Below are 27793 nucleotides of genomic sequence, written 5' to 3'. Positions count from 1 at the left end.
GAATTTTTGGCAAAAATCTGAATCTCAAAAAATCCTGGTGCACCCCCTTAAAAAAATGAAAAAATTTTTCAAAAATTAAATTTTTCCTAAAGTGATGGGGATCGTTAGCAGATGTCGCCAGCTGCTTAAAACAGTCGGTCTTTTCGCTCTACGCCTTGATTTGGCCAAACTGCGATGAGAAATCACTAAAAAACGAGAATTTTTCGCAAAAATTTGAATTTTGAATTAATATTTATTTTTTGACTATTTTATCTGTGAAACATATTTGAATAGATACACAATTTCTATATGCCGCATGTCGTGCAAAGGTAACCTAATTAGGTGTAGCAAAAGGTGGAAAGCCACAATGCTAAGACGCACTTGCAAACAAATAGCATTCGTTTCAAGTCCTTAATCAGCCGCATTAAAATGGCAACGTTTCATAAACGGGGGAGAACGGAAGAGACGGCCTTCAAGTGGGTCGTAAACAATGCGAATTGGAGCGAAAACCACCGTAAAAAGCGCGAAATGCTGGCGAATTTTAACTAATTATTTTGGCAATGTTTGCACAACTGTTTGCTAAATTAACGTATCAAGACCCCGCGACGTGACCCATGCGTCATGGAAAGCCACAACTACTGGTTGCAAAACCAGAGGCAACCGGGCTGCGCCAACTTAAAAGTTAGGCCAATGAAGGCGGCCAATTAGCGACTTACAATGAAATCAATTTGCAGTTAGTCGACTTAATCGAATTAGAAAAGTTAAAGTGACAGAAACTTTGAGTCACCGCAGGAAGTTGGCCAACGGAGAAAAGCTGTTGATTTTCCTGGCCGAGAGACTGGGTGTGGGGTGTGTGTGTGTGTGCGAGTGTCTGTCAGTTGGGCCTGAATAACTTATATAGCCTGGATAATTGAGCAGATTGTGGGCGCTTTGAGAGCAGCAAAGCCGAAGGGCCATTCATCGATAAGTCATCGACACCTGTTGGGATTTTCTGACAGCCATTTGCCCCCACTCTGTATATTGTGGTAAAAATACTGTTGCCTAGCTTGCAGCCACATTCTGTGTACATTGTGCCCATAAAATATATTTTGTAATTTTATATTGAGGCTTTTGTTGCCTTTTTTTTTTAGCTCCTTGTCTGTAACACAAACAGGTTCGTTTTCGATTTTTTTAGCTGCTTTCTTGAATGGCAGACACAATATTTGCAGAATATTTCCCGCCAGAGAAAACTTCTTTTGTTACATATTTCTACAGAATCGAAACTGATTCTTTAAGCACTCCTCAGTGATTTTCCCTTTTCAATGCGGAATCGTTTGCTTTTTTTTGGGGGGAGGGGAATTTTTTATGTTACCCCCATGAATTGGTCATGCAGATTGCATTTTTTAATTTCCACCGAAATGGGTTTCGGCGGCCCCGAAAAAATATGCAGCGTTTTTGTGCGCTGTTCAATCACACCAATACACCAATCAATTATTTAATCATGAAAAAAAATTGTATTTATTTATGCATATAGTCCTGATACTGTTGAATTTTTATGGTATTTTTTTCCGCTTTAACCGCGTCTTCTGGAGTTGTTTTTGCGCCTGTTGTTGTTGGCCTTCTTGCGGTTGTTGTTCTTCTTCCTGCGATTGTTTTTGGCCGCCTTCCTCTTGTTATTGGCCTTCTTCTTGTTCTTGTTGGCCTTCTTCTTATTGCTGTTGGCCTTCTTCTTGTTGTTGCTGGTCTTCCTCTTTTTCGTCACCGGAGCTGAGGTTGCAGTATCATCCGAATCGGAATCCGAATCGGTATCTGTATCTGTATCTGTATCTGAGTCATCTGAGGATGCGTCATCCACATCCGTACTACCATCGTCGTCGGAGGAAGTGGTACTTTCCGTGGTACTGGCCTCCGTTGAAGATGAGGAACTGTCGTCGGAATCGGTGGACGCATCCGTATCCGTATCGGCACTCGCCACCAGGGTTACGAAGAGCCCGAGGCACAGGAAAGCCAGCATCAACTTTGACAACTTCATTTCGGCACTATCTGCTATCTAATTCTGACGAGTCGTCTAAGCTTTCCTCGCCATTTATAGTCAACATTTTATTTACTTAAGCGAAGGCCAAAGTAAAAACGAAAATAAAATCTGTTGAAACAAAAAGCATTGGGAGACAATAAGCCAGGTGATTGGTCCAGCTGGTGACGGCATTTGGATCAACAAAGACGAAATCGTATCTCTAATTTGAAAAAAACGGTAGAGAAAGTTTTCTCAAAATGACAAGGACTTTTAGATATAAGCATTCCCTTATTAAGGAATTTTCTTTGCCTTTAAATCACTGCATTCTAGTCTGAAGTACACAATACGGTCATACTTAAGCACTAGAATGTAAAACGGTCACATTCAAACATGTTTTAACATGTTTTCGTCAGATTTTATTTTAAATAATTTCAAACTGGTTAAAAAAAATAAAATAAAATATGTATCCACTTAAAAAAAATAGTTTAACACTATAAAAACGATTTAAACAACAACGTTTGATTTGCAAGCACCAGTAGAGCACGCAATTTTTCCACATCTCATGGTAGACAACAGAAACTAAACAAAACCATGATCAATATGGCAATAAATACGTGGAAGAGTCGAACAGCTGCGGTTGAGTAAACTCAAGTTGGTGTGCACGTTAAGTTGGCTTAAGTCAATCCGGCGGCCAAAAATGGAAAACAGACCTTTCTATCCCACAAATATTTGTGGAAGACCTACACTCAAAAAAAAATATTATTATTTTAGTATATTTTAATAAAAACAAACAATTTATTTCTAGTTACTAGTTTGTTTTCTTATGATGTCTATAGATTAATACAGCAAATTCTCTTATTTTTCCTTTAAAAATATTTAGGTTTTTTTTTTTTTTAAATAATGTAAGCACTTATTTCAACTCTCCAAGGGGTACATTTTTTGAGTGCACGATGGGTCAAGGGCAGAATGCAGTGCGCATATAAAGAGCCTTTTTCAGCGTTAAATGCAGCAGTGAAGATGCGCTTTGCAGTGCTGACTGTTGGTTTGGTGCTGCTGGTTGGGCTGTCCCCAGCAAACTCGACTCAACCAGATTGCGACCCGGAACCGGAAGAGTGCAACCCTGAACCCGAAGAATGCAATCCTGAACCGGCTTGTGAACCCGATCCCCCAGTTAGAAATACCAAACCGCCAGTATGCAATACTGAACCCCCAGTTTGCAATACTAAACCACCAGTTTGTAGCACTCAACCTCCGGTTTGCAGCACCGAACCACCAACCAAAGCTTGCAGCACTCAACCGCCGGTTTGCAGCACTGAACCTCCGGTTTGCAGCACTGAACCTCCGGTTTGCAGCACTGAACCTCCGGTTTGCAGCACTAAACCTCCGGTTTGCAGCACTGAACCTCCGGTTTGCAGCACTAAACCTCCGGTTTGCAGCACTCAACCTCCGGTTTGCAGCACTCAACCTCCGGTTTGCAGCACTCAACCTCCAGTTTGCAGCACCGAACCACCAACCAAAGCTTGCAGCACTCAACCTCCAGTTTGCAGCACCGAACCACCAACCAAAGCTTGCAGCACTGAACCTCCGGTTTGCAGCACTGAAACTCCGGTTTGCAGCACTCAACCGCCGGTTTGCAGCACTGAACCTCCGGTTTGCAGCACTCAACCTCCGGTTTGCAGCACCGAACCACCAACCAAAGCTTGCAGCACTCAACCACCGGTTTGCACTACCAAACCACCAGTTTGTAGCACACAACCACCACCCACAGTTAGCACACCCAAGCAAGCTCACTGCGAAAAAACCAAGCAACCCTCTTGCGGAAAAATCATCAAAAGATCACACCACCAAACCATCAAGCATCCGAAGAAACCTATCACAATAACTCATAATCAGCCGGGATGTGGATCTGGAGGAGGATCTGGATGTGGATGCAAGAGTCTGCCACCTAAGTGCCCCAATTCCCAACCGAAGCCCCAGACAAATTGTAATCCTGAACCTAAATGTATAAGCCAACCCAAGCCCGAACTCAAGGCAAAACCCCAGCCGAAGCCCCAGCCGAAACCCCAGCCGAAACCCCAGCCGAAACCCCAGCCGAGACCCCAGCCGAAACCCCAGCCGAGACCCCAGCCAAAACCCCAGCCAAAACCCCAGCCAAAACCCCAGCCAAAACCCCAGCCGAAACCCCAGCCAAGACCCCAGCCAAAACCCCAGTCAAAACAACAGAAAGCGCAGCCTAAGAAACGTGGTTGTAAATGAAGAATGGAATAACAAGATTTCGGAATGGCTCTAACAAATTAAAAAGCATCAATACAAATATTTTTCTTTAATAAATATAATTATATATAAACCTAAATAAATTTTGTTTCGTTATGGGAACAAAAGTCTTAGGACTTTAAAAAAGAAAACAAAAGGGGTTTTTTTGAAAAACATCGGTATTTTAAGAATTCACAAGGTTTTTAAAATCACTTTTAAAGATGTTTAAAAGTATGCAGTAAAACACATAACGTCTGCCCTCAAAATACAGTGAAGTTTCCAACTAAAACATTTTGTTGCATACTTTTAGACGCATTTGAAGGTGATTTTATCAAGAAAATCGTAGCCTATGAAAGTAAATATATTTTTTGATAATATTAGAACAAAGGTGAATACTTAAACAGAAGCTTTAACCGAAACGCCGTGCATTCAGTCGCCGAAATCCGGTGGAGAGCCCTATATTGTCTGCTTTATTGTGCGAACAGTTCGCCATTTCTGCTCCGGAATGCCGAGTTTCACCTGAAATTCTTTTGTTCGACCCACTTAACGGGGGGCGGGGCCAGGTACTTTATTTCCAGCCCACTAAACACAAATTACACATGCAATTGTCGCTGTCCAAAGTCCCTGAATGCTGACAATCCGCAGATCCCATGGAACCACACTCCCGTACACATCTACATCCACATCGCGTGCGTTAATGTTGCCCATCAAGGAGAGCACTTGGCGCCCTCTCTTTCCCGCCGACACAGGCCCTCTCTTTCGCGCCCATTGTCTCTGCATTTTGCACGCCATTTTGTGTGGCCACAGCGGAAATGAACTTGCTGACAATGCAGTCAACGGTACACGACGCAAATTTCCCCCCTCGGTTAGGACAATGGGAAATGGTTTTCAAAATATCCTTGAAGATTTTTGGCATTTAAAAATATTTTAGAGTCATTAGGGCCACATTAAAATATTCAAAAGAAAAATATTTTTTATTTTTAAATTCCAACCTTTATTCAAAAAATATTCCATAAATTTGTACACTACTAAAAATTTGGTCTAAAAAAAATGTTCCTGCGTTTTTTTTTCTTTATGTAACCAAAAAAAAGTGCTGTATATCTTCGAAAAAATTGCATTTCGTTTTTTTTTTAATTTTCCTGAATATTTTGTAAGCGCTAAGAATACTTTTATCGATTTCTTTAAGTGTACCAGCCTGTCCATGCAGATGCGTGAGTGCATTTTTGTCTGTGTACGAGTGAGTGGAAAATGGTGTATTAATTTATCACAGGAAAAGCCTTGAGGTGACTCGTACTCAATCATTTTATGCGAATTCAAAAGAAAATGTTTACAAAAGTGGAGCGCTTTAAAGGGACTTTAAAAATAATACACGCAGGAAAGATATATATTTTTACAAAAATAATAAAATATATTGTCTTTAAAAGAGTTTAATTTTATTTAGCAAAAAAGCGATTAGTAATAATTATTTAATTAATCCTTTGTAATCCTTTGAATTTCCCGCTGATTTCCCTCCAATTTTGAAATCCCTAATTTGCCGTGCGAATTATGTCAATTAGGAGGCAATGATTCGAAAATAAATATTGACTTGGCCTTTCGCCAATAGAGCCCAACTGCATAAATGTGCATATATTTGGCCCAGTTTAATTGCTTCCATAATTGTGTGCCCCATTTGATGGCAAATTCTTCTTGGACATTTCGATTTACATAATTTTCCCCGATGGCAATCAACTGTTGCGCGCACAGCCCCTCGGCCCTTTAACCCCCAATGGCCCCTTAACCCCTCGAGCATGCATTATCCAACTCTTTTGTGACATTAAGGGTTCGGCACGGGGTGTTGGGCTTGAGAATGGAATTGGCCATGGGGGCGGGAATGGGGATGGGGATGGGGATGGGTTCTCTCACCTTAATTCACGCCTGAGTGGAGCTCCGTTGTTGCTAGTCATTGAACTTCAGCTAAATGTGGGCGGTTGGCTGTTCGGTTATTATTATTTATAGCGGTGGGAGGGGCTAGGAGAAGCCTGCTCGTCCCAAAATATCCCACGATTAATCAATACGTGAACGTGGCTTAAGTGTTGTTTCTTTTTTGGCAACACAAAAATTTAGTCATTTGCTTTGGAATATACTGGCGATATTTAAAAGGTTTTAATTGATTTTTAAAATTATTTTACTAGGAAATTTTTGCTTTGGCTTGAAGCTACGACTTGTTTCACTGATGTATTTATTTTAAAAGTTTTATTAAATTTTTAAAAATCATACAACAATTACATTTAATCTTTCTTTAAGTTCAAAGCACTTTGTACAGCTGGTTTTTTTTATCAAACTGACCGCATTCCTTCATAACCGCATTATGCATATGCATTATATATCAAATAAAAATGTTAAAGCAGATGACATTATTAATAAAAACAAAAGACAACGAACCCTGATAATATTAAAAGTTTTAATTATATAATGTATACAAAAAAAAACTTATATTACATTTTCCAATAAAATATATTAATAATATATATGTATATAAATTTCATTTCTCAATATATACATCCGAAGATTTTCAATATATACTCTAAGGCTTTGCAAAAATTAATTTAATTTTAAACAAAATATGTAAATTAATGCAAAATGTACATTATTTTTAAAATAATACTGAAGAGATAATTCTTAAAGAGATTTAATAATGCCCTTAAAATACCTTTACTATTTAAATTCGTTTCAATTATGCGCGCGAAAATTAAATTAAGTATACGCCATGTGGCAGCTTTAAATTTAAAAAAGCTTTGGTAGCAAAGCAATGTGCAAAGCTCTACATAAGTTGAAAAATAATATACTTCATATACATATGTTCACCATTCTAAAAAGCCAACTTTCACCAAGAATGAGCTTTCACCATGGCCAGATATTTGACCAACGAGACTGTTTAAGCCAATTTCATAACCCTCCATGAGCCCAGGGGCTTTAAAGCTCCCCATCAAAAGGCAAAACAACTCCTGCGATCCCGTGGCGAGTCCCGAGAATCGAAAGGAAGTTTCCCCTGACATTTACCTTGGACACAAGGTCAGCGCAATCGCTGCACTTGACACCGCTGGTTGCAGCAAGACATCTAGGAGGAGCCTGAGGCTAATTTCTTGACCTTCGACCACGCAGGCTGTCAGGAAAATAGAATCTGGCCGGGCAACGGAGCTCAGCTGTGTTCGAAAAAATAGGGAATATAATAATAAACATTTAAAAATAATAATAATAATAAAACTTTGCTTTTTATAATATCATTTATTTTGACTTTAAAAGGCAGTAGTTTCCAACAATTTCCTTAAAAAATGGAAAAATGCCTTGCTTTCGATAAAAATTAAGTTAAGTTAAGGGTTTTTATTTATTTTTATTTTCTTATATTATACTTCAATTATAAGGATTTTGGGTAAGCCTTAAAATTCTATTATATGATGTATTTCCAATTATGAAATTGTTAAAATGTTTGGAACATTTTTGATATTACTTTCAAAATAGTTTAAGTTCTTTGTTAAATTATTTACAATTTCATTATTTTTGTTGAAATGGTATTTGACAGGCCTTAAAACCTATTGTATAATATATTTTTATAAATAAGAAAACTTTTTATAATTATGGTATGTTATATTTTATAACCTTAAGTATACCATTTTTTTAAACGTTTCAACAGTGACTTCACATACTACCATTATTTTTAATGCAGTGCTACTATTTTGCCCTCTGCTGTACACATTTCGCACTCGGTCTCGAGCAAAGGTTGCCCACAGGTTGTGTGGGATATTTTACTCCGTTAGTGCTCACTTTTTGAGTGGACAGTCGGCTCTGCGGTTGTCAGCTGCCAAGTTGGCTAGCACAGGATATTGTGGTCGGAGATGCGGAATAACTCAAAGGTCTCCTTCCAAGAATAATTTTGCTTAAGTCAAGCTTAAACTTAACTTAACACAGTGAGCCTGCATGCTGTATAGCCAGGGAAACTTTGCCTACTTCGCCTTAAGTTAACAGCCGGAAATTGCAGTTACTCTGGATGAATCTTAATCTGAAGAACAATTATTCAGAGCTCAAGATGAAGTTTAACTTTTGGCAGTGAACTTGCACTCTGAATTAAAAGGGGTAACATTTCTTATGGAACCCCTTCAGCGTTGCGCTTTCAAGCCGGATATTGTAGTTGCTCTTGGTTAATAAAAACGTTGTAAAGGTTATGTGACCTTTTTTTAAAGTCCTAAACTTATAAATACTTCATTTAATTGCCGAAAATGTGTTTATTTGTTTACTTATCATGATACTTTTTCAGCTAAAAAAGGTTCAATCAAAATATGCAGGTGCAAGTCGGGCACATATTTTCGCATTCATGACTCAATTATTTGCAATTGCTATTTGTTTGTCCTCACTTTACATACGTAATGAAGTCTGGAAGTCGAGCAAATATTTTTCATATTCCATATGAATTTCTTGGGAAATACTTGGCTGCGCTTTATCCCCGCCAATTGAATTAATAACCTTTATTTTCTCTTCTTTCTTTTCAGGTGAGTCCCTTCCCTGTTTTTACATTATTTTAATAACCGCAGTGAATCGTAAGTAGAGCAAATTGTAAATAGTTGCGACAAGTGGGTAAACAGAAATATATTTCAATTTGAAGTGCTGGTATTTTAACCATTTAAAAACCCTTGATTATGTTATATACACAATAAAAAAATAATCATTCTCAATGTTAAATTAAAATCAAAATGGATCTTATGATTTAGCATTAAAAATGATTACTTTCCATACATATAAGTTGTATTTTGCTAATCATTCCTAAAAATTAAGGTCTAAGAAAAATGTTTTTCCTTAAAAAATATCTATTTAGCCTAGTGATGAAAACATTTGTGTAGTTTGCATTGTTACACAATTTTTTTTTTTGTCTACTAGAACTCATAGAAATTTTTATGTAAATCATTTTAAGTGAACGCAAACACTAGCCCAATGTAAGCAAATAAAAATACATTTTCTAGGGCTTTTAAAGTGCGTTTTTGAGAGTTTCAAGTAGAAGCAACAAAAAAGACCCAATCAAAGGTGTCTAAATGTGCGAAAAAAGAGGAAAAGTGGGAAAATATTGTGGGGAAAATGAGTTCAGTGCTAATGAGTTCTGACCAGTGTTCATTAGGGAGCTGGCAGCTCTGCTCTGAATTTTTCCAGCCCTTTCTCTATTTTTTCCCCACATGTCCCAGATGCACCGCAGAATTGTCAGACCGTCAATAATTGAGGGCGGCAAGGGATAATGCCGGCAAATGGGCGGGGACGGGGTTAAAGGTCCTTTCTCGACATGTTCAATCAATTTAACTGGCATTTTCTATCGCCATCCGCCGCTTTTACTTATGCTAACTACGGAGTGGAGGCTCACACATCCTGAGTACATATATCTTTATATGAAAAGTAAGCAATTATATCAGGAAACATGTTCATTTTTGCTGTGGCAGCAAAGCAAAAAATGCAACGAAGGAGAAACATTTCCTTTTCGCTGCAAACATAACAAAGCCAATCAAATGGAGTGCAGTTGAAGTCGATGAAGATGAGGCGAGTCAGACAAGTTTTGCATATAAAATAGATAGAAACTGTAATTTTTGGGCCAAAGGATATGTAGAATTTTGGATGCTTGTTTGCTTTCAATGTCAACAAAGAGCTGGAAAATTTTGATGCTGTTTTCTAGCTCTTTTAAAAAGTTCTTTTTAAGTAAAGTACTCAAAAAAATCTATAATATTCTACAAAACCACCTGGGAAACCTACGTTTTTAGGTGGGGCTCCAAATGATTCACGTATTTAATTTCCAAAAAATGAAAACCAGTTTTCCATTAAATAAATAATTAAAGTATTATTTTTTAATGCCAAATACAATCTTGCATAATCGCGCGCGTTAACTTGAGTTCATTACGAAACTTTGCCCAACTGGCCAAGTTAATTGCCATTAAACAAAGCGAAACACTTGCACAAACCGAATTGAAATGGAAATAAAAGAACTGAAAAGAGCCAGAGCCAACAAAAGGGGGCAAACAATTTCGAATACTGAAACGAAATTGACTTAGAAACTTTAACTGCATAATGGCAGGTGGAAAGATGGAAATATGGCGGGGTGGAAAAGCGGAAAAGCGGGCTGCTGGCTGCGGAAAACTGAAAAGCGGAAGTGGGCCATAAGTTGGGACAGGCGAACTTTCCATTTCTGTCTGGTCTTCGCGAGTGTTGGTGCTCCCTGGACTCCCTGCAGCGGCCCATAAATGTTTGCTAATTTCGTTAATCATACGCAGCGTTGCCCAGCTCGCCAAATGAAACACGCCGAGGTGGGGCCCATTGTTGTCTGCCAATGTCCGTGGGGAATGTCCTGCGATGGCAGGCAGCAGGCATTTCTCCTTCTCGTCGGGAAAATTCCCCCGCAGTTTGCTGTTCCAACTGCAGTTTCAGCCGCATTTCTAGCCTTTGTTTTTCGACTTTTCCAAGGGGCTTCTAAGGCCCAGCCGGCCAACATGTTAGCCCAGTTCATCGCCAACCAGGCGGCAACATGTTGGCTCGGTCCCGGGCTATTTGCACCTGCACACTGTCACGGGTGTCACTGAAAAATATAACAAAAAATTTTTGTAAAAAAAAAGAGAGTACATTGGTTTTTAAATAAATATTTTAAAATGTTTACTATCAAAACAGTAATGATATAACATATAATCCCATTATTATTTTAAAATCAAAGCTGATGAAATAAGTGTCATAGTTAAAGGGATTCTAATTTATAATGCATACAAAACAGAACTTCTGAAATATATAAAAAAAACTTTTTCATAATCTGTTTTTGGGTAAGGAATAAAAAATATCCACACTAATTCAAAAATTCTTTAATAACATAAAATCAAATCCACTAAATATTTTTTTGGCAAATTTAAGCTAAGTATTTTAAACGTTCAAGGAGAATATATATTATTTTTAATCAAGATAAATTCATTGTGGTCTTAAAAAATACCACAAATAATTTTTATTTAATAAAATTAAACTTTAGAAATAAATACAAAAATAAATAAATAAAATAAACAATTTTAAACAAGTATTTACTAGATAAAAAATAAATATATATTTTTTAGAAATTTATATGCAATTTAATTTAACTGAAAAGGTTAATAATAATATAATAAAATACCATGTTTTTTTTTAGAAATATTACTTGCTACTTCCAAGTTACAAAAAAGGCCGAATAGGCCTTGAACCCACTGTGGTGTCAGCCCTTCGATTTGTTTTATTTGTTTGATTGCCTTTGCACATTGCCTGCCAATTTTTGGCCACCGGATCGGTTATGCTTCCCGGTGCGCAACATGTTCGAGTCGAACCACCCACCGCCTGGTGGTGCGGTGGCTCGGCGGCTCGGTGGTGCGGCGGTCGGAGGGCGGTGGCTCGGGTCGCAGCCGATTGGCAGTCGGAAGCGGCTTATCGCATCGCCAGCGCCAGTTGCCAGTTGCAAATCAGACCTCTGAGCAGCAGCAACAGCACAGCGGCAGCAGCAACATCGCAGCAGCAACATCAGCACGTGTGCCCCAAGTGCGTTTCCCCTTCTTGGCGCAACTTTTTTTTCCAAGTGTAACCAGTGTGTGTGCACCCCGAGTGCTTGGAAAAAAATTATAAAAAAAATAAAAATAAATCACAAAAATAAATACAAAAAATAAATACAAAAAATAAGAAAAATCAAAGTGCACAACTGTTAAGTGAAGTGAAGTGATCGGCGTAGGAACTCTCGAGATTCGGACTAAAACTAAGCCACAAAACTTGTTGCAGGGCCCCCATAAAGCCTTAAAAGGTAACTCCAGCAAATAAAAAAATAAAACGAACTACGGGGGCGTCCAGTTTGTCAAAGCCAGATCAAGAATAGCCAAATGACAAAATACCATAAATAGCACCTATGGAAATATATATAAAAGAAAAAAAAACAAAAATAATCGCTTTTATAGATTGCAATCATTGGTTTTCTATAAGCGATTCGCTGATTAATCGAAGGGGCACAGGCCGTTGTTGTTTTAAAGCGCAAAGAAGTGCCAGGTGTTTAATGATGCTAGAGAGGGGGGAAGAGGAAAGGAAAAGCTCTAAAGGCGGCTTTCCCAGGGGAAATTTCAAGATCAAAGGGTATGGCAAAGCATGTATTAGGAAACAAAGTGGAGCCAAGGCGAGTTACGAGGAATGTACAACATATACCTACAAAGCCTGACTTCAAAACATTCACATAATTGAATACTTTATAAGTCTTTTATACATTGTTACTTAATGAATCAAAGATTTTTATTAAAAAAAATGTAAGGCTTATGATTCAGCTCAAGATTTGAAAATTATCAGTTTCGTAAACTCTTATTTTAGAATTTCAATTTAAAGTTATTCCCTAAGTATTAAAAATCTGAACAAGTATATATTTTTATTTTCATAAAGCTTTCTTACAGTGTAAAGCACTGAGCTAACTGAAAAACATGCATACAATCTATGTTGTACAATGCTGCCCATAGCTTCAAGTGCAATTTTCAATGCTGCCAGTGATTTTAAGTTTTCCAACCATTTACTTTGCAGATGTTTTTACCTAGTTCTCTGCTCTTAGTTTGTTTATGAACTGAAATAGTCAAGCGAAAAATGTGCAGCAAAAGACGCTTCAGCTTGAGCGGGTTTTTTGATCCCAATAAACTTCGAGCAAAACTTTCGATGAGTCAAAAACAAATCACAATTGCTAAAAAGCAAACAAAAGAATCAAAGAATACAAAAAAAAACTAGCCAAAGTTTTCATATCACTTGCTATCGTCCGCAAACAGCAACAACAATTAGCGTAATAAACGCATAAACTTTATAAAAATGTGTCGAATTTAGACCCGGATACCAAGGAGGGTGAATTCCGAAAGGGGGGCGCAAAGCATAGTCACTGAGTCGTCCACTTCTGGGGGCTTCTGTTTCTGGTTTCGCTTTTATTTGTATTTGTATTTTATTATTTCTGTTTTTTTTTACGTCTGTTTTTATTATTTTTCACTTACTTTGCCCTCACTTAGTCAGCCCAAATGAAATGCGAAATGCGGCCGTCTGTCTAAGAATTTCTGGCAGCAATCAAAATTATTAGACGTCGCCCATATAGAAAGCCCCCGATGGCAACAACAATGCCGCACAATAGGCCACGAAAATTAACACATTTTGTCGAACTTTTGTGCGGCTGGCAAAACAATTTAAAAATGTGTCTTTCTTCCGCGAGACGGGGAAAATGAGAAAACTAAATGTGGCACCTTCAATTGAGCGAAGTTAGGGTCCCCTTTTTTCGGCAGATTTTCGGGGGGCCTTCGCAGATTAACAATTTAAGAATTTAAGAATGAAGTTAAAGAAAAATTGGGGGAAATATAAGATTTGGTATAAAAATATGAACTGTTGTATAAAGACAATTAAATTAAAGTAATGTTTATATTATGATGAGAAAAGTTTGAAAAAAAAAAGTAAAGTAAAACTGATAATTATTAAATGTACTTATGTACCCAAAAAGATAAAATGCCATTTAAAAATATTTAGGCAACCAAGAAAATAAAATATAACTTAAAAATATTTAAACCTTAACAAAAAATATATATAACCCAGTTGCTACTCCAAAAAGGTTAAATATAAAATACGTTACCTAATTTAAATATTTAAAGGCTAAAGAAATTCTTTTAAAAAATTGCCTGTCACTTGCTAAAATTAAATTTAACGGAGCTCTTAATTCCTAAAGTTGCCAAAGAATTTCGAAATGTAAAGTCCTATGCTAATCCAGTGAAAAAGCCTAGATGCCCCGAGCCAAAAAAGAAAACCCCAGAAAAAAAGAAAAAAACAAGCAGAGGAATTCATCAAAACCGAAATGCTTGTGGGTCCGTTGTCTAAGTGCTTGTTTGAAATAATTAACGCATTCCCTGGTGCAGCCAGAATACGGAAACACAATATTTCTGGTCTCTAGAAACTCGGATCTTGCAGATACAGTATCTTGGGACGGATGGATGGATGGGTGGATGGGTGGATGGGGGTCACATAGTCATCATGTTAGCTGGGCTTAAAATCCATTTCGCTGGCAACAATATAGCGGCGAACACAAAACCGAAAACACAGAACTTATTTATAAAACTGAGCAGTCGAGTGGATGAATATGCCGCTCCTTCTGCCCGCTCCCGTATTTTATTTATTTTTCTTTTTTTTTGGTTTTGGGGGCCCTGAAACGAACGAAACGATAAAAATAAACCAAAAGCCAAACGGCGGACAAGACAAAACTGTTTTTCACCAAAAAAGCAAAAACACGAAAAGTCACAAAGGTGTAAAATATATATTGAAATTGTTGAATTTCCCTTTTGTTTGCATTGCGCGTTAATTTCCACAGAGCAGCAGAGATAAATACATAAAACGACGGGAAAATTCAAGAGAAGCGGAAGAAAAAAGCTAAGGCTAAAAAGCAATTAAAACAAATTGTGCCGTAAGTCAGGTCGGTGGGCTTACAGCCCAGTCTCCCGGAAAAACAAACCCAAAACAAAAAAAATACATAACACACAAAACAACAGCAATAAACCACCGCAGGATCTACAGGAAAAACAGAACCCACCGCTCTCAAAAGGTAACCAGGAATTATTTAATTAATATTTCATGTGAAAAACAATCTTGCCTCATTGCTGCATACTTTCGGTAAACCCCCCTCCGAAAAAAGAACCCAGATATTATACACATTTATTCCCCCTTGAAACGCATATTATTTTGCAGTCGATTGCATTTGATTCGATTTGCGGTTCAAATGCTGTGCAAAAACATACAACTGTGTGCAAAATAATAGTCTCATTTTTAAGGGTCCCCCAAAAAAACAGCCTCTAACAATAAAGATAATTTTGGCTAAGGCGAAAAATAAAATAATTAAATATGGTTTTCTGGAAAAGTGAAACCACATTGCAAATGCTTGGCAGATAATAAAAACAATATTATCTTTTTCCGTTGAAGCCATATTATTTTTAACACAGCTGTATGATTGCCTGCGGGCCATTGTTTTTGGCAAGCTCCGCTGGATTTTGGCCATCATTTTCACGGAATTGAATGCGTATTTGAATACGGTTTGACTTTTTAGGGTTGCTCGTTTTGATTCACTGCAAAGGGGCGAGGTGGGGCAACTTTTATACAAAGCAAACACAAAGCCAGAACTTGTTGAGCGTGATTTCATTTAATTTTTTCCTCGCAAATAGCAAATGCATTTCAACGGATTAGTTTCAGAACAGAAGCTCCGCCATTAATTCGATACTAGTCTGCAATTATTTATAATTAGTGCTGCAAGTATTACACAATATTTGCTCGGGAATTTACTTGCTAAAATGTAAAGCGCTGAAAAATGGTTGAGTTATGGGGTTTTTAAAGGGCAGTTCTGTCGAAGTCATACACAGTCTGGAAACTTATGTGAATACAAAGCCAAACATATTTGGGAATGGAGGCCATAAATAATGGGATAAATTCATTGAATAAATATGCGTAAATCGGTTGCCCAGTCGAGGGCAAATGATATCCAATCAATTAGTCTAAAACCTGCCACTATTTGGCCCGCTTAGCTTCAACCATTATTTATGGTTAATTTCACGGGCATTCACTGGCAAGCCTGAGAGAAGCAATCAAATGGCAAAGGTAGTAATTAATATTTGTACAATTTCCTTGATATTCGGCATCCTTAAAATTCCTTTGTCTTCTACAGTTCAATTAAGCGTTTATGCCATTTACCAGTCCATCGATATTAACGCTCAACAGTCTGTGGGATTTTAATTGCCCGAATATATGGTGTACATGCTATGCTGCTCATTCGCACGGAGCCACTCGCATCTGAGAATGGCACTCGAGGAGGGGCACTTGAGGAACGCCCCTCCCCGAAGGCCTATCTGGGAAATGCATCTGCAGCAATGTCTGTCATTCGATAATGAAGATGAAGAGGCCGACGGATGCAGCTCACAGTGCCTGCCAAAAATCAGAAATATTTTAAATCACAAGGAGAGGCCACAAATCTCGTAAATCTTAAATATATTTATTTCAATTAACCCACTTTTTAACTTTCCTACAGACGTTTTCCCCAAAACTTTTTATTGAGAATAAAGTATTTAAATTCATAAATAATAGCCAGTAATTTTTTGTAGTTTTAAATAAAAATAAAATAAAATATTATAAACCTATTTATTGAATTTCCTAAGCATTAATGCATTTAACTAACATTTTATTTCTTAAAAACAATTTTATGGGCAAAAAAACCTCCAAAATAAATGAAAAATCACCACTTTTTACACCCAGTGTATTTCAGATGGGTTATTTTCAATATCTCACTTGCCCAGTGGCATGGCTTGTTGTTAAATCCACCATAACTTTGCTGGGGCTATTTTATTCAAAATTAATCACGGAACAGAAATGCGAAATGTTTCATAATGGATTGCTGGATCGTCGGATAGGTGGATCGCTGGATAGGTGGATGGATGGGGGTGGTCGCTGGCCAGTCGATAAGATAAGCCCCAAATGCGATAGAGACCCGACGACTTAAGGCCTGAAGTAGGTATTCCGGGGACAAGTGCTCTAGAAAGCCCCCCCAAAAAATAATAAAAAAAAGAGAATTATACAATTCAGCGTAGATAACACCGAAGTTTATGCGGCCGTGTGACATAACCGGGTGTCCACTGTAGTGCGATCAAAAACTGATTGACGTATGACTGTTCCCCGGCGACAGTGCGACTGGGCAGTCCATTGGAATTTATACACCCTTTTCGAAAGAAAGAACCCATAAAAATCTTGACGATTAGATCGGTTAGATTTTTGTCCATATAGCTGTAGATATAGATTTACCAGAGCATCAGGCGACACACTTATCGGCCCGAGCTTTCGGGAACGGAAAGCCGTTCAAACTGATTGGCAAATTAAGACAAATTTGATAAAAACCAATGTCTGCGGCGAAAGCCACAGAGGAAAATTCTCAAAAATGAACAAGGAAGGGGGAAGAAAGAGAAAAACTATGACCCCGAAATGGCAGCACATGTGTCTCCAATTTACATTTAAATGGAAAAAATTGGAAGTGTTCGATTCGTGCATTTCTTGACTTTTATGAGTCACATTTGCAAGGCAAATACACCAGCGAGCTATTCATTTATTTGCAGTTGGATGAAAATGCTTTCCAAATGAGTAGCTCACCAGCGTATATTTTATGTTTGCAGCGAAATGAGGGACAAAATGATTGCTTGGCAACCAATGTGTTTGCTAATTTAATAATCCTTTATACCTACGATTTAAAATACCTTTATCATTTTGTCATACTTGGTAACTTTATATTTGTATTCATATATATATTTATTGAAAAATAGGTTTGATTGAATAGGGATTGGAATTCTTTCTTATAGCGTATCTTATTCAAATGTAGTTACTAACTTCTCTACTCTGTTAGCAACTTTCTACTTACTTTAGTTATATCAGTTATCTGACTACTATGGAGCTACTCATTTCGAACTTTTGTATCTCTACTATCCACTCTAGCACTTATCTTTCTTTTATCCACTTACAACTTACTCACTGTGGCTACTCATTAGCAACTCATTTCCTACTCACAACATACCTTTATAGATATAATATGGATACTCATAGTCCACCTTCAGTTATTTGCTTACTTCTTACTTTTACTTTTTTAACCACTCACTGCTTACTGGCTATTTCTTTTCTGCTTACTCATTAGGTACAACTTATATTTTATGGTACTCATTTCCATACTCACTATCATCTTTTTGAGTGGGTATGCAATATTCAATTTAATATCCACTTTAGCTACTCATTTAGTACTTGCGTTCTCCTTTTTCAATCAACTGGGGACTTACTCATTTGCCACTCATTATATACTCATTTTCTACTCATAATCCTATTTCGCCTATATCACTTTCTCATCATCTAGATACTCATTACCCACTCATCCCCATATTCCTTCTTGGGCTGTTTTGCTGATGGGACACTCTCCGTTTCGATGGTTCATTTACACCCATTCCCATGCGGCACGAACTTCAAATGATTGAAATGTAATTGACAGCCCCCTAAGTAGCACCCTGGCCCCTTTCTCCACTTTCTCCCCCGTTTTACATCGAAACACACACACACACAACAGCACACACAACAGCACACACAAGTCGCAGCTGTTAATGCAAGGCTAGTCATGTGCTTCGATTTATCGACAGCATTTCTATTTGTACTTTTGCCACAAAATATTTACACAATTGACAGCTGCTTCTGTTCAGTGCCCATTTGCCACCGCCCTTTCTCCGCATTTCTCCGCTTTTCCCCTTGATTTCCTCCCTCGCATGTGCGAGTGTGTGTGTGCGTGTGGTGGTGAGGCTGCTTTATGTGCTCCTCGTAGCAAATGAATTATCTAAGCTTATTGTCACATAATCTTTGTCAACATGACGGGGGCGACTTAAAATACCCTCCACAGAACGCTAAGCTCTTACTGCCCGGGCTTATGGACCCTGGGAACCCGATTGGGGGTTACATTTTAATAGGGTTTTTTCGGGGCAGGAAGACGCTTAATTTAAATTAATGAATAACTGAATGCATATATAGGTTTAATAAAAATAAATGAAATATATGGGTATAAAATGGGGAAATGAATTCTAGAAATTCTTAAAGATATATTTTCTTATTTTTTGAATTTTCAAAGAGTATTCTTGCATCTTGATTAAAGAAACCTGGCAATTTCCCTGCCCAACCACACTGTGTGTGCAATTGTGCGTATACGTAATATTTCAATTTGCACTTATTTCCGAGCTCGCCTTGGCCTTAACGCCCTCTTTTTTCTTGGCTCTTTACCTATCCGAGATTATCAAAAACACCAGGGGAATTTCATTACAGCTCCGCATATCTACACACATTATTTTCGCCAGACCACAATCAGTTGAAAAGTTTTGTAATTAAATAGCAATACGAATGCGTTGATAAGAGCCACTTGGCGACAAGTTCAATCAATCATTGACATTCATTTTCCGTGTTTTTTTTATTTCTCTTTTCCAAGTATTTTTTGTTTTCTGTTTTTCCCTTTGGCCAAGACAACAGGCTGTGTGCCATATTGATTATATCCCCCGCTATCGATGGGTGGCGGAGGAAATTTGCATGGAAAATCAAGGACAAATCGAAGTTGACAAACTGTCGGACATCGTTTCCCTTCTGACCCTGGCTAATGGTGAAAATTAACGCCCGCAATTTGTGTCAACTGGTCAATGGCAGGGGGAATTTTCCGATTTTGCTAGGAAATTGTAACAGCATGATGGATGGCTTGTGCAAAGTCAAATACCGAAATACAATTACCAAAGCCCAAAGTCAAGGAGTTTAGGGAATCCATTCTGAAGGCTTTCTGGCCCAGATTTCCAGGGAAATCTTCTATATATTAGTTAACACCATGCTACCAAAATGTAATTATGAAATATAAAAATTATAAATAATATTTCCCAATATCACTGCTTTTAATTAGCTTTATTTCCATAATTACGCTATTTTCCATATTGTTGACCTCTTTCAGACATTAAAATTCACATAAACATCCATAAACCATTAGGTCTTTCATCTTTTGTGTACAACCAAACATAAACAGTCATTAATGAAAAATCTTTGCCTAAAACCGAAACCATTCTGGCCACCTTTTATGGACCACTTGTATATAAAAAACACTTCTCTAGTTTACTTTATCTAGCAAAAATTAAATAAAACAAGGCAAATAAATTAAAAAAAAAATATTTTAAGAAGCAATAATTATCTTGAATATGCATAAAAGCGATTTTCCTCGAAAAGTGGCCATCCATCAAATGATTATCGAGTGTTTTCCAGTTTGATTGCTAGCTGACATTGCGCATACGACCTGTTATCTGCACGAATTAACGAAATAATTGAATTCGATTGTTTGATTTCCCAGCTGCTATTCATTGGCGAATTTTACACCGAACACTCGCCATCTTCGCCATCGATTTCTCAACGTGAAATTCTTTTTGGATTTTGTTTTTTTGCCCAGTGAGAAATAACCTCCCCCGTCCCGGCGGCGATTCGCTTTGCACTTGAGCCATCGATTTTCGATTTTCCAGCTGCTGGGCCTCAGTTTTTCCTCCTCCCCATGCGGCTGTGAATTTTTTTTTTGATTTTCCCATTTTTTTGCGGTCGAGCAAAACAAATAGGCTAGCGAAAAGAGGGGATTGCAGGTTATGTCACGAGACTCTGGCCCGATTTTAATAATTAACAACGGAAAACGTGGCAAAAATTGGAAAAATATTGTATTTCCTTATTGAACACGCAAAAAAAGTTGAAGTTGTTTAATAAAACATATTAAATATTAAAAACCTTTTAGTCCTAATTGATAGCTGTTTTATATAAAAAAACAAATGATATTATTTACTATTTGAATTTTTAAATTAATAATTAATTAATTGAATTTAATGTCCAGGAAAATATTTTTGATATAACAAATATTGGAAATAAATCATATAGTAAAAATATATTTTTTATATTAATATTTATGTTCTTCATAGTTATTTTTGCATTGAATTAGAGTGCATATTTTTTCCCTTTAATTTAAAAACAATTTTTGGGACAGTCAGGTGTAGAGAGACAATGTGACGCACGTGTTCATTACAACGAATTTAGGAGCTTTCCTTTTGATTTGAATTTTTTTTGGCTTTGGGGCACCGAAACCCGACCGAATTCCAATCAAAGGGTCCTCGATGGGGGACTTTTCGGCTTCTGGACTAACCAGATTGGATAGTCAGAAGGTCTAATCAGACGATGGGGGAGAAAATCCGAGCCAAAACATGTGCCGCTGTCAGTCGAAATTAATAATCGAACCTGGGAGCTGGTAAATGGGCCGCAGCTGTCGCTTTGGGAGACGCACATTTGACCAATTGTGCTCTGATTTTGTGGCCAAAACAATTTGCATTTGTGCAGCGCCATCCGCAACCGAAATTAATTTCAAGTTCAGTTCCCAGAATTTCAGGGTTTCACCCCTGCCCACCGAAGCCCAAATGGTATTTGAAACTAGTAGTAGTTTGCCCCAATGAAAATCTAATGATGATGGGAATGTGTCATAGCACGGATACTTATTGTCAGGAATTCTGATGGACTCACCACAATTACATAAATGTATTTAGGGAAACAAGCTCGCTAATTGGGTTCCCAGGTCATTTGGGATTTCACATGCTTAATAAAAGAAAAAGTAAATGGGGATTTTAAAGGGTTTTAGTATAATTTGTAGTTTAAAAATTATTTCAATGAGCTGTAAAAAAGGGTTAAATTTAAACGGAATATCACTTGAAATGCTTGCCATTAAATTTAAATACTTAATGTAAATTTCTAGAGAGCGTAATCTGATTTTATTCAAAACAAATCATTTAAGTGGCTCGTCCTATTAATTTATTACAATTTAAGTACTTTGTTTTTCCCCTTTTTTTCAGCCCAAAAGGTCTCTGCTGAAAATCTTTAAAAGTGTTTTAATGGCATCCCCTGTTTTGCATAAACTTTTGCCCTACATTTTCAGGCGACTGAGTATACAGAAGAAAAAAGAGCCAATTTTCCCCTTTGCCCATTGTGAATTCCCTTTGTTTTCCGGACAAATTTTGTCAGCCTTCCCCTTTTTTTCCCGCTGCCAGCTGGATTTTGATTTGGCTTTCACTTAACCTACAAGGTACATAGCCAGCTACCTGTTGTGTATGAATTTTGAACGAGTTTTTGATTAGCTCTCGACATACATAAGCCCCAGTCTGTAATAGAATGCCAAAAGTTTTGGCCCACCACAGACTGTGGGCCAACTTTGCTTATGGTCAGCTTGGATATATGTGCGAAAATATATATGCATAAAAATATATGTTTATGTCATGCATATTGCAGAGTCGAACAAAGTTGGGATAATAATTAATTAGCTTGAAGTTGGTCGGTGGAAACTTTATCCTGTGGAAAAAAGGCAGCCGGCAAAAAGTGAATACAATTTTTATTTTTCATTCAAAAGGAGTCCCAGCAAATTGCCAACAGAAAAAAATGCTCTATTAAAAGTGCAGAATTTATGGCAAATATTTGGAAATAAATATTTTATGAAATTAACTAACAGAGCAATTAGTTTACTGGGCACAATGAAATATGTGTGTAATTTGAGAAGCGCCCAAGAAAATATTTTAACAGATCATAGAAAGGCAGAGGCAAAATATTGTGCTACAACGAAAAACATGGTTTGCTGAGTTTTGGCCCAACAAATGGGATCCAAAGCCAAACTGGAAATGAGTTATAGCGGAGATAATGCCGCACGAGGGCTAATCCAGTAGGAGTTATCGCCCCAGCTTTTTGGCCCATATGCGATAGCCAGTGGATGTGCATGTTATTATTATTATTGTGGGCACTATGAGTGCTGTGAGTATTTTCCGCGTCGTTCCTTTTTTTCTTCGGCTGCTCTCCAAATAAACTGATAAGCAGATAAGAGCTGTAAAAAACCAAAAGCAGCGACTGCGAAAGAAGCAACGAGCAACAAATAACTTGTTAACATGACTTTGATTGTGATTTATAGGACACACACCATAAACTTATCGCAGCTAGACCGAAAAAGGCGAAAAAAAAACCAAATAAAATAAATGGAAAAACTCAAATAATTGTAAACTAATCGGAAACGTGTGAGCATTGACGATGGGCCATGGTTATTGTGGGGATATTGGGGGATTAGCACTTTACTTTAGTTTATTATAACTTATAGAGGGTCACTTTTATAAATCAAAAGTCGTGGTTAGGAAATTTAATTTCAGTGTTAATACTTTCTTAATATTTTTAAATATAAATATATTTAACAATTTATACAAGGAAGAAGGCATTTGTCGTTTCTATATTTAAGACTATGGAAAAAATGTGCACATTATTATAATTTTTATTAAATTTTTATTTACTACATTTTTATATATATTACTACTATAAATATAAAAAATAATCCTCTTAGGATTTTTAGGGATTTAGGGTTTCAATAATCAAGATTATATCTCTCTTAAAACAAAATTATTTATGATTCCATATTTTAAGAAATAATATTTTGTACAGGTACCTAAGTTGCAGTTGCAAAGCAATTTATTTTAATCAAAAATTAAATTCAACAAAATTCCTGGAAAACTCTCCTTCAATATTTTCAAATAATTATAAATTTCCCACTGCGTAAATGAAAAATAATCCTCTTGTTGTCTTAAGGATTTTGCATTATAATTAAGATTATTTAAGAGAAAACTGAATTTTCTCCTTTGGAAAATAATTTAATTGCACAGCGCCGCAAAGCCGGCCAAAATCCTTGTTTATCCTTTCAATCAATCGATGGCCGGATCCACGCCCACACAGGACCTGTGAAGTGGTGGGCGTAAATCTCGACTTTTGTGATGCAAATAATTGCCAAGTTTCAGCCGCAAACAAGCATCCCGAGTCCTGAAAATGCAACAAAGTCGAGTGCAACTTTCCGCTCTTAATTGAATTAAGCGAAAGTTTTGCATTATCGGGTGGCAGGAGTCGGGGAGAGAGCAGGGAAAATGGGGAAAGCAGGGAAAAGCGAGGGAAAGTGCCAAATGGAAAATGTAAAAGTTGCCGGTGGCAACAAAATTACACGATGGCCATGTAATTAAGTCAGCCACTGACCAGCTCCAACTAACTTGTCAACTCTTTTGTGGCGTCCATAACTGGATGCACAACGAAAAACTAAGGAATTAAAATCCACCGCACTTATACAGGGTATTTACCAATTCTGGTTAGTTATTTCGGTGGTGGTACTGCTGTAAAATAGTTGAAAAATATAAATAATTTGCAGTTATTCGGTAAAACTGGGTGGAAAAAATTCAGAAATGCTTCTTTAATCTTCTTTATTAATTTAATAAATAAACTATATATATTTTTTTGATCATAAAATTTTTTTTTTAAAAGAAAATTATATATAAAAGCTATTTTACCTAAAATCGCTCCTATAAATGTGTACTCGGCTGTATATTTTGCATTTTCTAGTTTGTTGCCTTCGATTTGGTTATACAATATAGTTGCAAAATTGGTTTTGCAAAAGACAGCAGGTGACAAGCAAATAAAGTGCTTAGCACACTTTTGGGCAGCGACATTTTGGCCACAATAAAATTATGTTGACTTTGTCATTGAAAGGCGACAAAATATTATATAAACCAAATTCTAAATAATTTAGGATTTCAGGTAGTATTAAAAACTAATAGAAACTAATTTTTTCTACTAAAAAAAGGAGTTAAAAACTTTTGAAGAGCCAAAAATATAGATTTAGGAACATTGCTATTAATTTTAACATTATTAAAAATCAAAGAATGGTATAAAAGTAGGGAGTATATTTTTTTTATAACATTTTTTTTTGCCAAAACTGTATAAGTTCAATTTTTTGTATTTATGCAAAATAAAAATATTTTCTCACCATAAAAATTTTAGTTAAAGGCCTAAGATAAGATTATTGTATGACTTTTACTTTAAAATTTTAAAAATTATTTTTTTCGCTTTAAAAGTAGGTCATATATAACCAGAAAGTCCTCAAATAAAATACTAAAATTATAAGTAAATGTAAGAACCAATTTAACTTTAATTACCTAAAAATCCCCCTAAAAAGAACATAAGAAAAATTTTGTAAGTTAATTTTGGAATGCATTTTCCTCGCCGACTGTAAGAGTTTCCACATGGTTACGTGCCAGGACGAAAAGCCAATTATGAGCAGGAGCTTTGGTCTCGAGCAATTTACCGGCGCTCAATTGCAGACAGCTGGTGGAGCACTAGGTGGTGCGGTGGGTGGTGCTCTAGGTGGTGCAGTTGGTGGTTCGGTGGGTGGGTGCTGCAGTGGGTGGTGCCTCGACCACACGTCGACAACTCCATTCACCTGGAGTGGCTGCGCTTAGCGTGGCTTTTGGACCTGCTTACGTGTCAATCGAAAACGAATGGTTGTTGCGGGTTAAAAGGGGGTCGAAAGTGCCCCATTGTCTCGCTGGCCTTTTGCATGTTACGTTATGATTGCTTTGCTACCGGCCACCCACCACCCACCGCCCATTGCCACTATAATTTCGGCAAAGCGAGAAAAGTTCTCCAATGAACTCCAATGAAATTCGATAATTGCCTTTTATTGGCCCTGCGAGTGAATTCGTTTTCATTTTTGAGGGTGGCATAATCAGCGGGTCCTCAAATTCCCCTATTATTTTATGTTTTTAGGGCAGCACTAAGAACTCAATTGGTCTGTGCTTTAACTGTTGCCAAATTGGGGAAATCGCGGGGGAAATAGATCGATTTGTTACTCATGGAATTTAAATATAACCGGTAAGTTTTTGGCTGCAGGAAGAGGACATTTCGTCATATTTAACAAAATTTTTTCAAAAATTAAATTTTTTGAGGTGTGAATGCCAATTTATTGGAAATTTTGTTACGAGCTCGGCAAGGTATGACATTCCATGTTTGGTCCGTTACTTTTATTGTTTCGACCAAAAAACTGATACTTATTTGGCAGAAAATAGGTTTCTCAGTTTTTGGAGAAAATTGTTTTTTTTCTTGGTCCTTTTTTGCTGTAACTTGGTCAAAAATGGTCCGAGGGCTAAAATACGCACTGTTTTGGACAGCTAACGAACTAGGTAATTAATCGCAGTTACTCTCAAGCCGATTCTAAAAACTAAAAGTTTTCTCAAATTTTCAATTTTTTTGCAAGGGGTAGCATCGTCAATTTTTGCGAAATTTTTTCAAAAATTAAATTTGTAAGGTGTGGATGCCAATTGATTGGAAATTTTGCTACGAGCTCGGCAAGGTATGACATTCCATGTTTGGTCCATTACTTTTATTGTTTCGACCAAAAAACTGATACTTATTTGGCAGAAAATAGGTTTCTCAGTTTTTGGCGAAAAATCGATTTTTTTCTATTAAAAAATCTAAAATTTTTTTTTAATTTTCTAATTGTTTCGACATTCTTTGCAACAAATTTACCAAAAACCAAAGCACCATAGTTTCCCACTCAGAAATAAGAAAGTATTTTCCTTATTAAGCACAGAATATTTATTCGTTGTAGGCCTTCTTTCCATGCATTGTTTTAAAAGTACTTTTGATAAATGGCCGTCAGCATGTACAGGTGCCTCATCATCTTATCCGCCTGCGCCGTGGTCGAGGCTAAGGTGTGGCACTCTCCCGACCTAAAGACCCTGGCCGACACTCCGGGCATATTCTTGCTGACGTAGTGCACGACCTCCGTCCTGGGAAGGATTGGACCTGAAGTCGGGGCTTGGACCCTGCTGAAACCCCGCAGGCTCACTTCCCAGGGGAAGCGGGTCTTCGAGTAGAGTCGCACTAGATGCAGCTTCTGGCGGGGATCGAGGCTGAAGTCGTCTATGCCCATGGCCCGGGACACCACATCGCGCAGGTTCTTGTTCAGAGTGGCCTCACTTTGCACGTTGATAATCATCACCGTTCCGTTGGCCCAAAGCCAGCCCCTCTGGGGGGCCTCGTACTGAAGCTCGACCACACCTAGGCGGCTTTGGTAGACGGCGTTGCTTAGGCTCCTGGCCGCCACCTCCAGATCCACGGCTCTGGACATCTGCAGAGTGCAGAACAGTCTGCAGACCACCGTTCTCAAGCGCAAGCGCAAGGGCTGGACGCGTGGGCCCAGGAACCTAGGGGGGCCGTACTTCCAACCCACTGGGAAGCTCGCCAGTTTCAGCTTTCTGTTCAGGTGCTTCTCCACATATGGGCCGTACAGCTCCTCCCACATTGAACGAAGGCTTTTGGCCTTCGAATCTCCGTACTTGTCTATATAACGATCCATACTCGCCTCGACGTCCCCGTGCCGGAATAGGTAGGCGACCTGCGAGGCACTCTGCGGGGCACCCACTATGATCCCCGACTTTCCCGCGGTTGGGGGCTCGGCACTCGAGGTCATGATCAGGATAAGCAGTTGCCTGCCAACGATCTCGCTCCACTGCTGAAGCCACTCCGGAGCCTCCGACTCATCCCGAGGCCGTGGTGGGATCAACTTGACTAATTCTTTCAGCTCCACAACCTTGAGTACAGTATTCGTTTCGGAAGGTGGCATCAGCTCGACGTCGGCCTTTGGTTGGATGGGATGGGAGAGCTGTGTGCCATAGTGGAAAACGACACCCCCATGATAAAAAGTTGTGGGCCACGGTGCAGAAATCGGGGCACTGAAGTGGGTTTTAAGAGTGAGCCCAAGTGAGTTGCCTAATTTACTGAAGATGGCTTACCAGGACGTTCCGGGAAGTTGCGGGGAGGTTCCAGCTCCATAGGGTTCCTTTGTGTCTCGCCCAGATTGAGTACTGGTTGAGGGTTCCTCGCCTTCTAGTGCGGCTTTATCCTCGCCGTCCTCCGTATCGTTACTACCTAGCAAACGCTTCATATTCTCCTTACCCTCAGTCGGATTCGAGTTGGATTCAGAATATTTGCGTTTGGATGCCATCGTGCGAGTAAGTTAAAATTGCGTGACTAGTGCGTGCCGTAAACCAATTTTATTAATCCAAATGTACTGAATTGTCAGGCGTAAAATTTTACCACAGCTCTATAGGGTTCCTGCGTTAGCAA

The 27793-nt window shown here is 38.0% G+C and overlaps 4 protein-coding genes across 9 annotated transcripts in view; 2 read left to right on the top strand and 2 right to left on the bottom strand.

The window, feature by feature from the left end:
• Positions 1–27793, top strand: part of LOC108025598 (cAMP-specific 3',5'-cyclic phosphodiesterase) — a 139344-nt gene that overhangs the window by 5141 nt on the left and 106410 nt on the right. For 3 of the 6 annotated variants that reach the window (XM_050885224.1, XM_017096127.3, XM_017096126.3), the window contains exons 1-2: positions 11674–11773; positions 14589–14819. The exons of the other annotated variants lie outside the window; for them this stretch is intronic. The gene's annotated coding sequence lies outside the window, so the exon portion shown is untranslated. Of the gene's footprint in view, positions 1–11673; positions 11774–14588; positions 14820–27793 lie in introns of those variants that run through there. 6 annotated transcript variants of the gene reach the window in all.
• On the bottom strand, positions 1456–2549 carry LOC108025601 (pre-intermoult gene 1 protein). The gene is made up of 2 exons (XM_017096137.3): positions 2489–2549; positions 1456–2101 (listed from the first exon to the last, which is right to left on the bottom strand). The coding sequence occupies exon 2, from the start codon at positions 1988–1990 to the stop codon at positions 1532–1534; it is 459 nt and encodes a 152-aa protein (XP_016951626.1). The 5' UTR covers positions 1991–2101; positions 2489–2549; the 3' UTR covers positions 1456–1531.
• On the top strand, positions 2961–4323 carry LOC127010714 (salivary glue protein Sgs-4). Its single transcript, XM_050885297.1, has one exon. The coding sequence runs from the start codon at positions 2990–2992 to the stop codon at positions 4226–4228; it is 1239 nt and encodes a 412-aa protein (XP_050741254.1). The 5' UTR covers positions 2961–2989; the 3' UTR covers positions 4229–4323.
• LOC127010713 (uncharacterized) lies at positions 26237–27743 on the bottom strand. The gene is made up of 2 exons (XM_050885292.1): positions 27460–27743; positions 26237–27399 (listed from the first exon to the last, which is right to left on the bottom strand). The coding sequence occupies exons 1-2, from the start codon at positions 27669–27671 to the stop codon at positions 26295–26297; spliced, it is 1317 nt and encodes a 438-aa protein (XP_050741249.1). The 5' UTR covers positions 27672–27743; the 3' UTR covers positions 26237–26294.

This window comes from Drosophila biarmipes, chromosome X (assembly GCF_025231255.1).
Source record: "Drosophila biarmipes strain raj3 chromosome X, RU_DBia_V1.1, whole genome shotgun sequence".
Lineage (NCBI taxonomy): Eukaryota > Metazoa > Arthropoda > Insecta > Diptera > Drosophilidae > Drosophila > Drosophila biarmipes.
Note: the sequence above shows the minus strand (reverse complement) of the source record. Positions and strands in the feature narration are given on the sequence as shown.

What these genes read in the sequence shown, in the direction of transcription:
- LOC127010713 (XM_050885292.1), bottom strand. Translation starts at nt 27,671, where the DNA reads ATGGCATCCAAACGCAAATATTCTGAATCCAACTCGAATCCGACTGAG. An exon ending in CAACTTCCCGGAACGTCCTG is followed by an intron (nt 27,400 to 27,459) that starts GTAAGCCATCTT and finishes AACCCACTTCAG; the next exon opens with TGCCCCGATTTCTGCACCGT.
- LOC108025601 (XM_017096137.3), bottom strand. Translation starts at nt 1,990, where the DNA reads ATGAAGTTGTCAAAGTTGATGCTGGCTTTCCTGTGCCTCGGGCTCTTC.
- LOC127010714 (XM_050885297.1), top strand. Translation starts at nt 2,990, where the DNA reads ATGCGCTTTGCAGTGCTGACTGTTGGTTTGGTGCTGCTGGTTGGGCTG.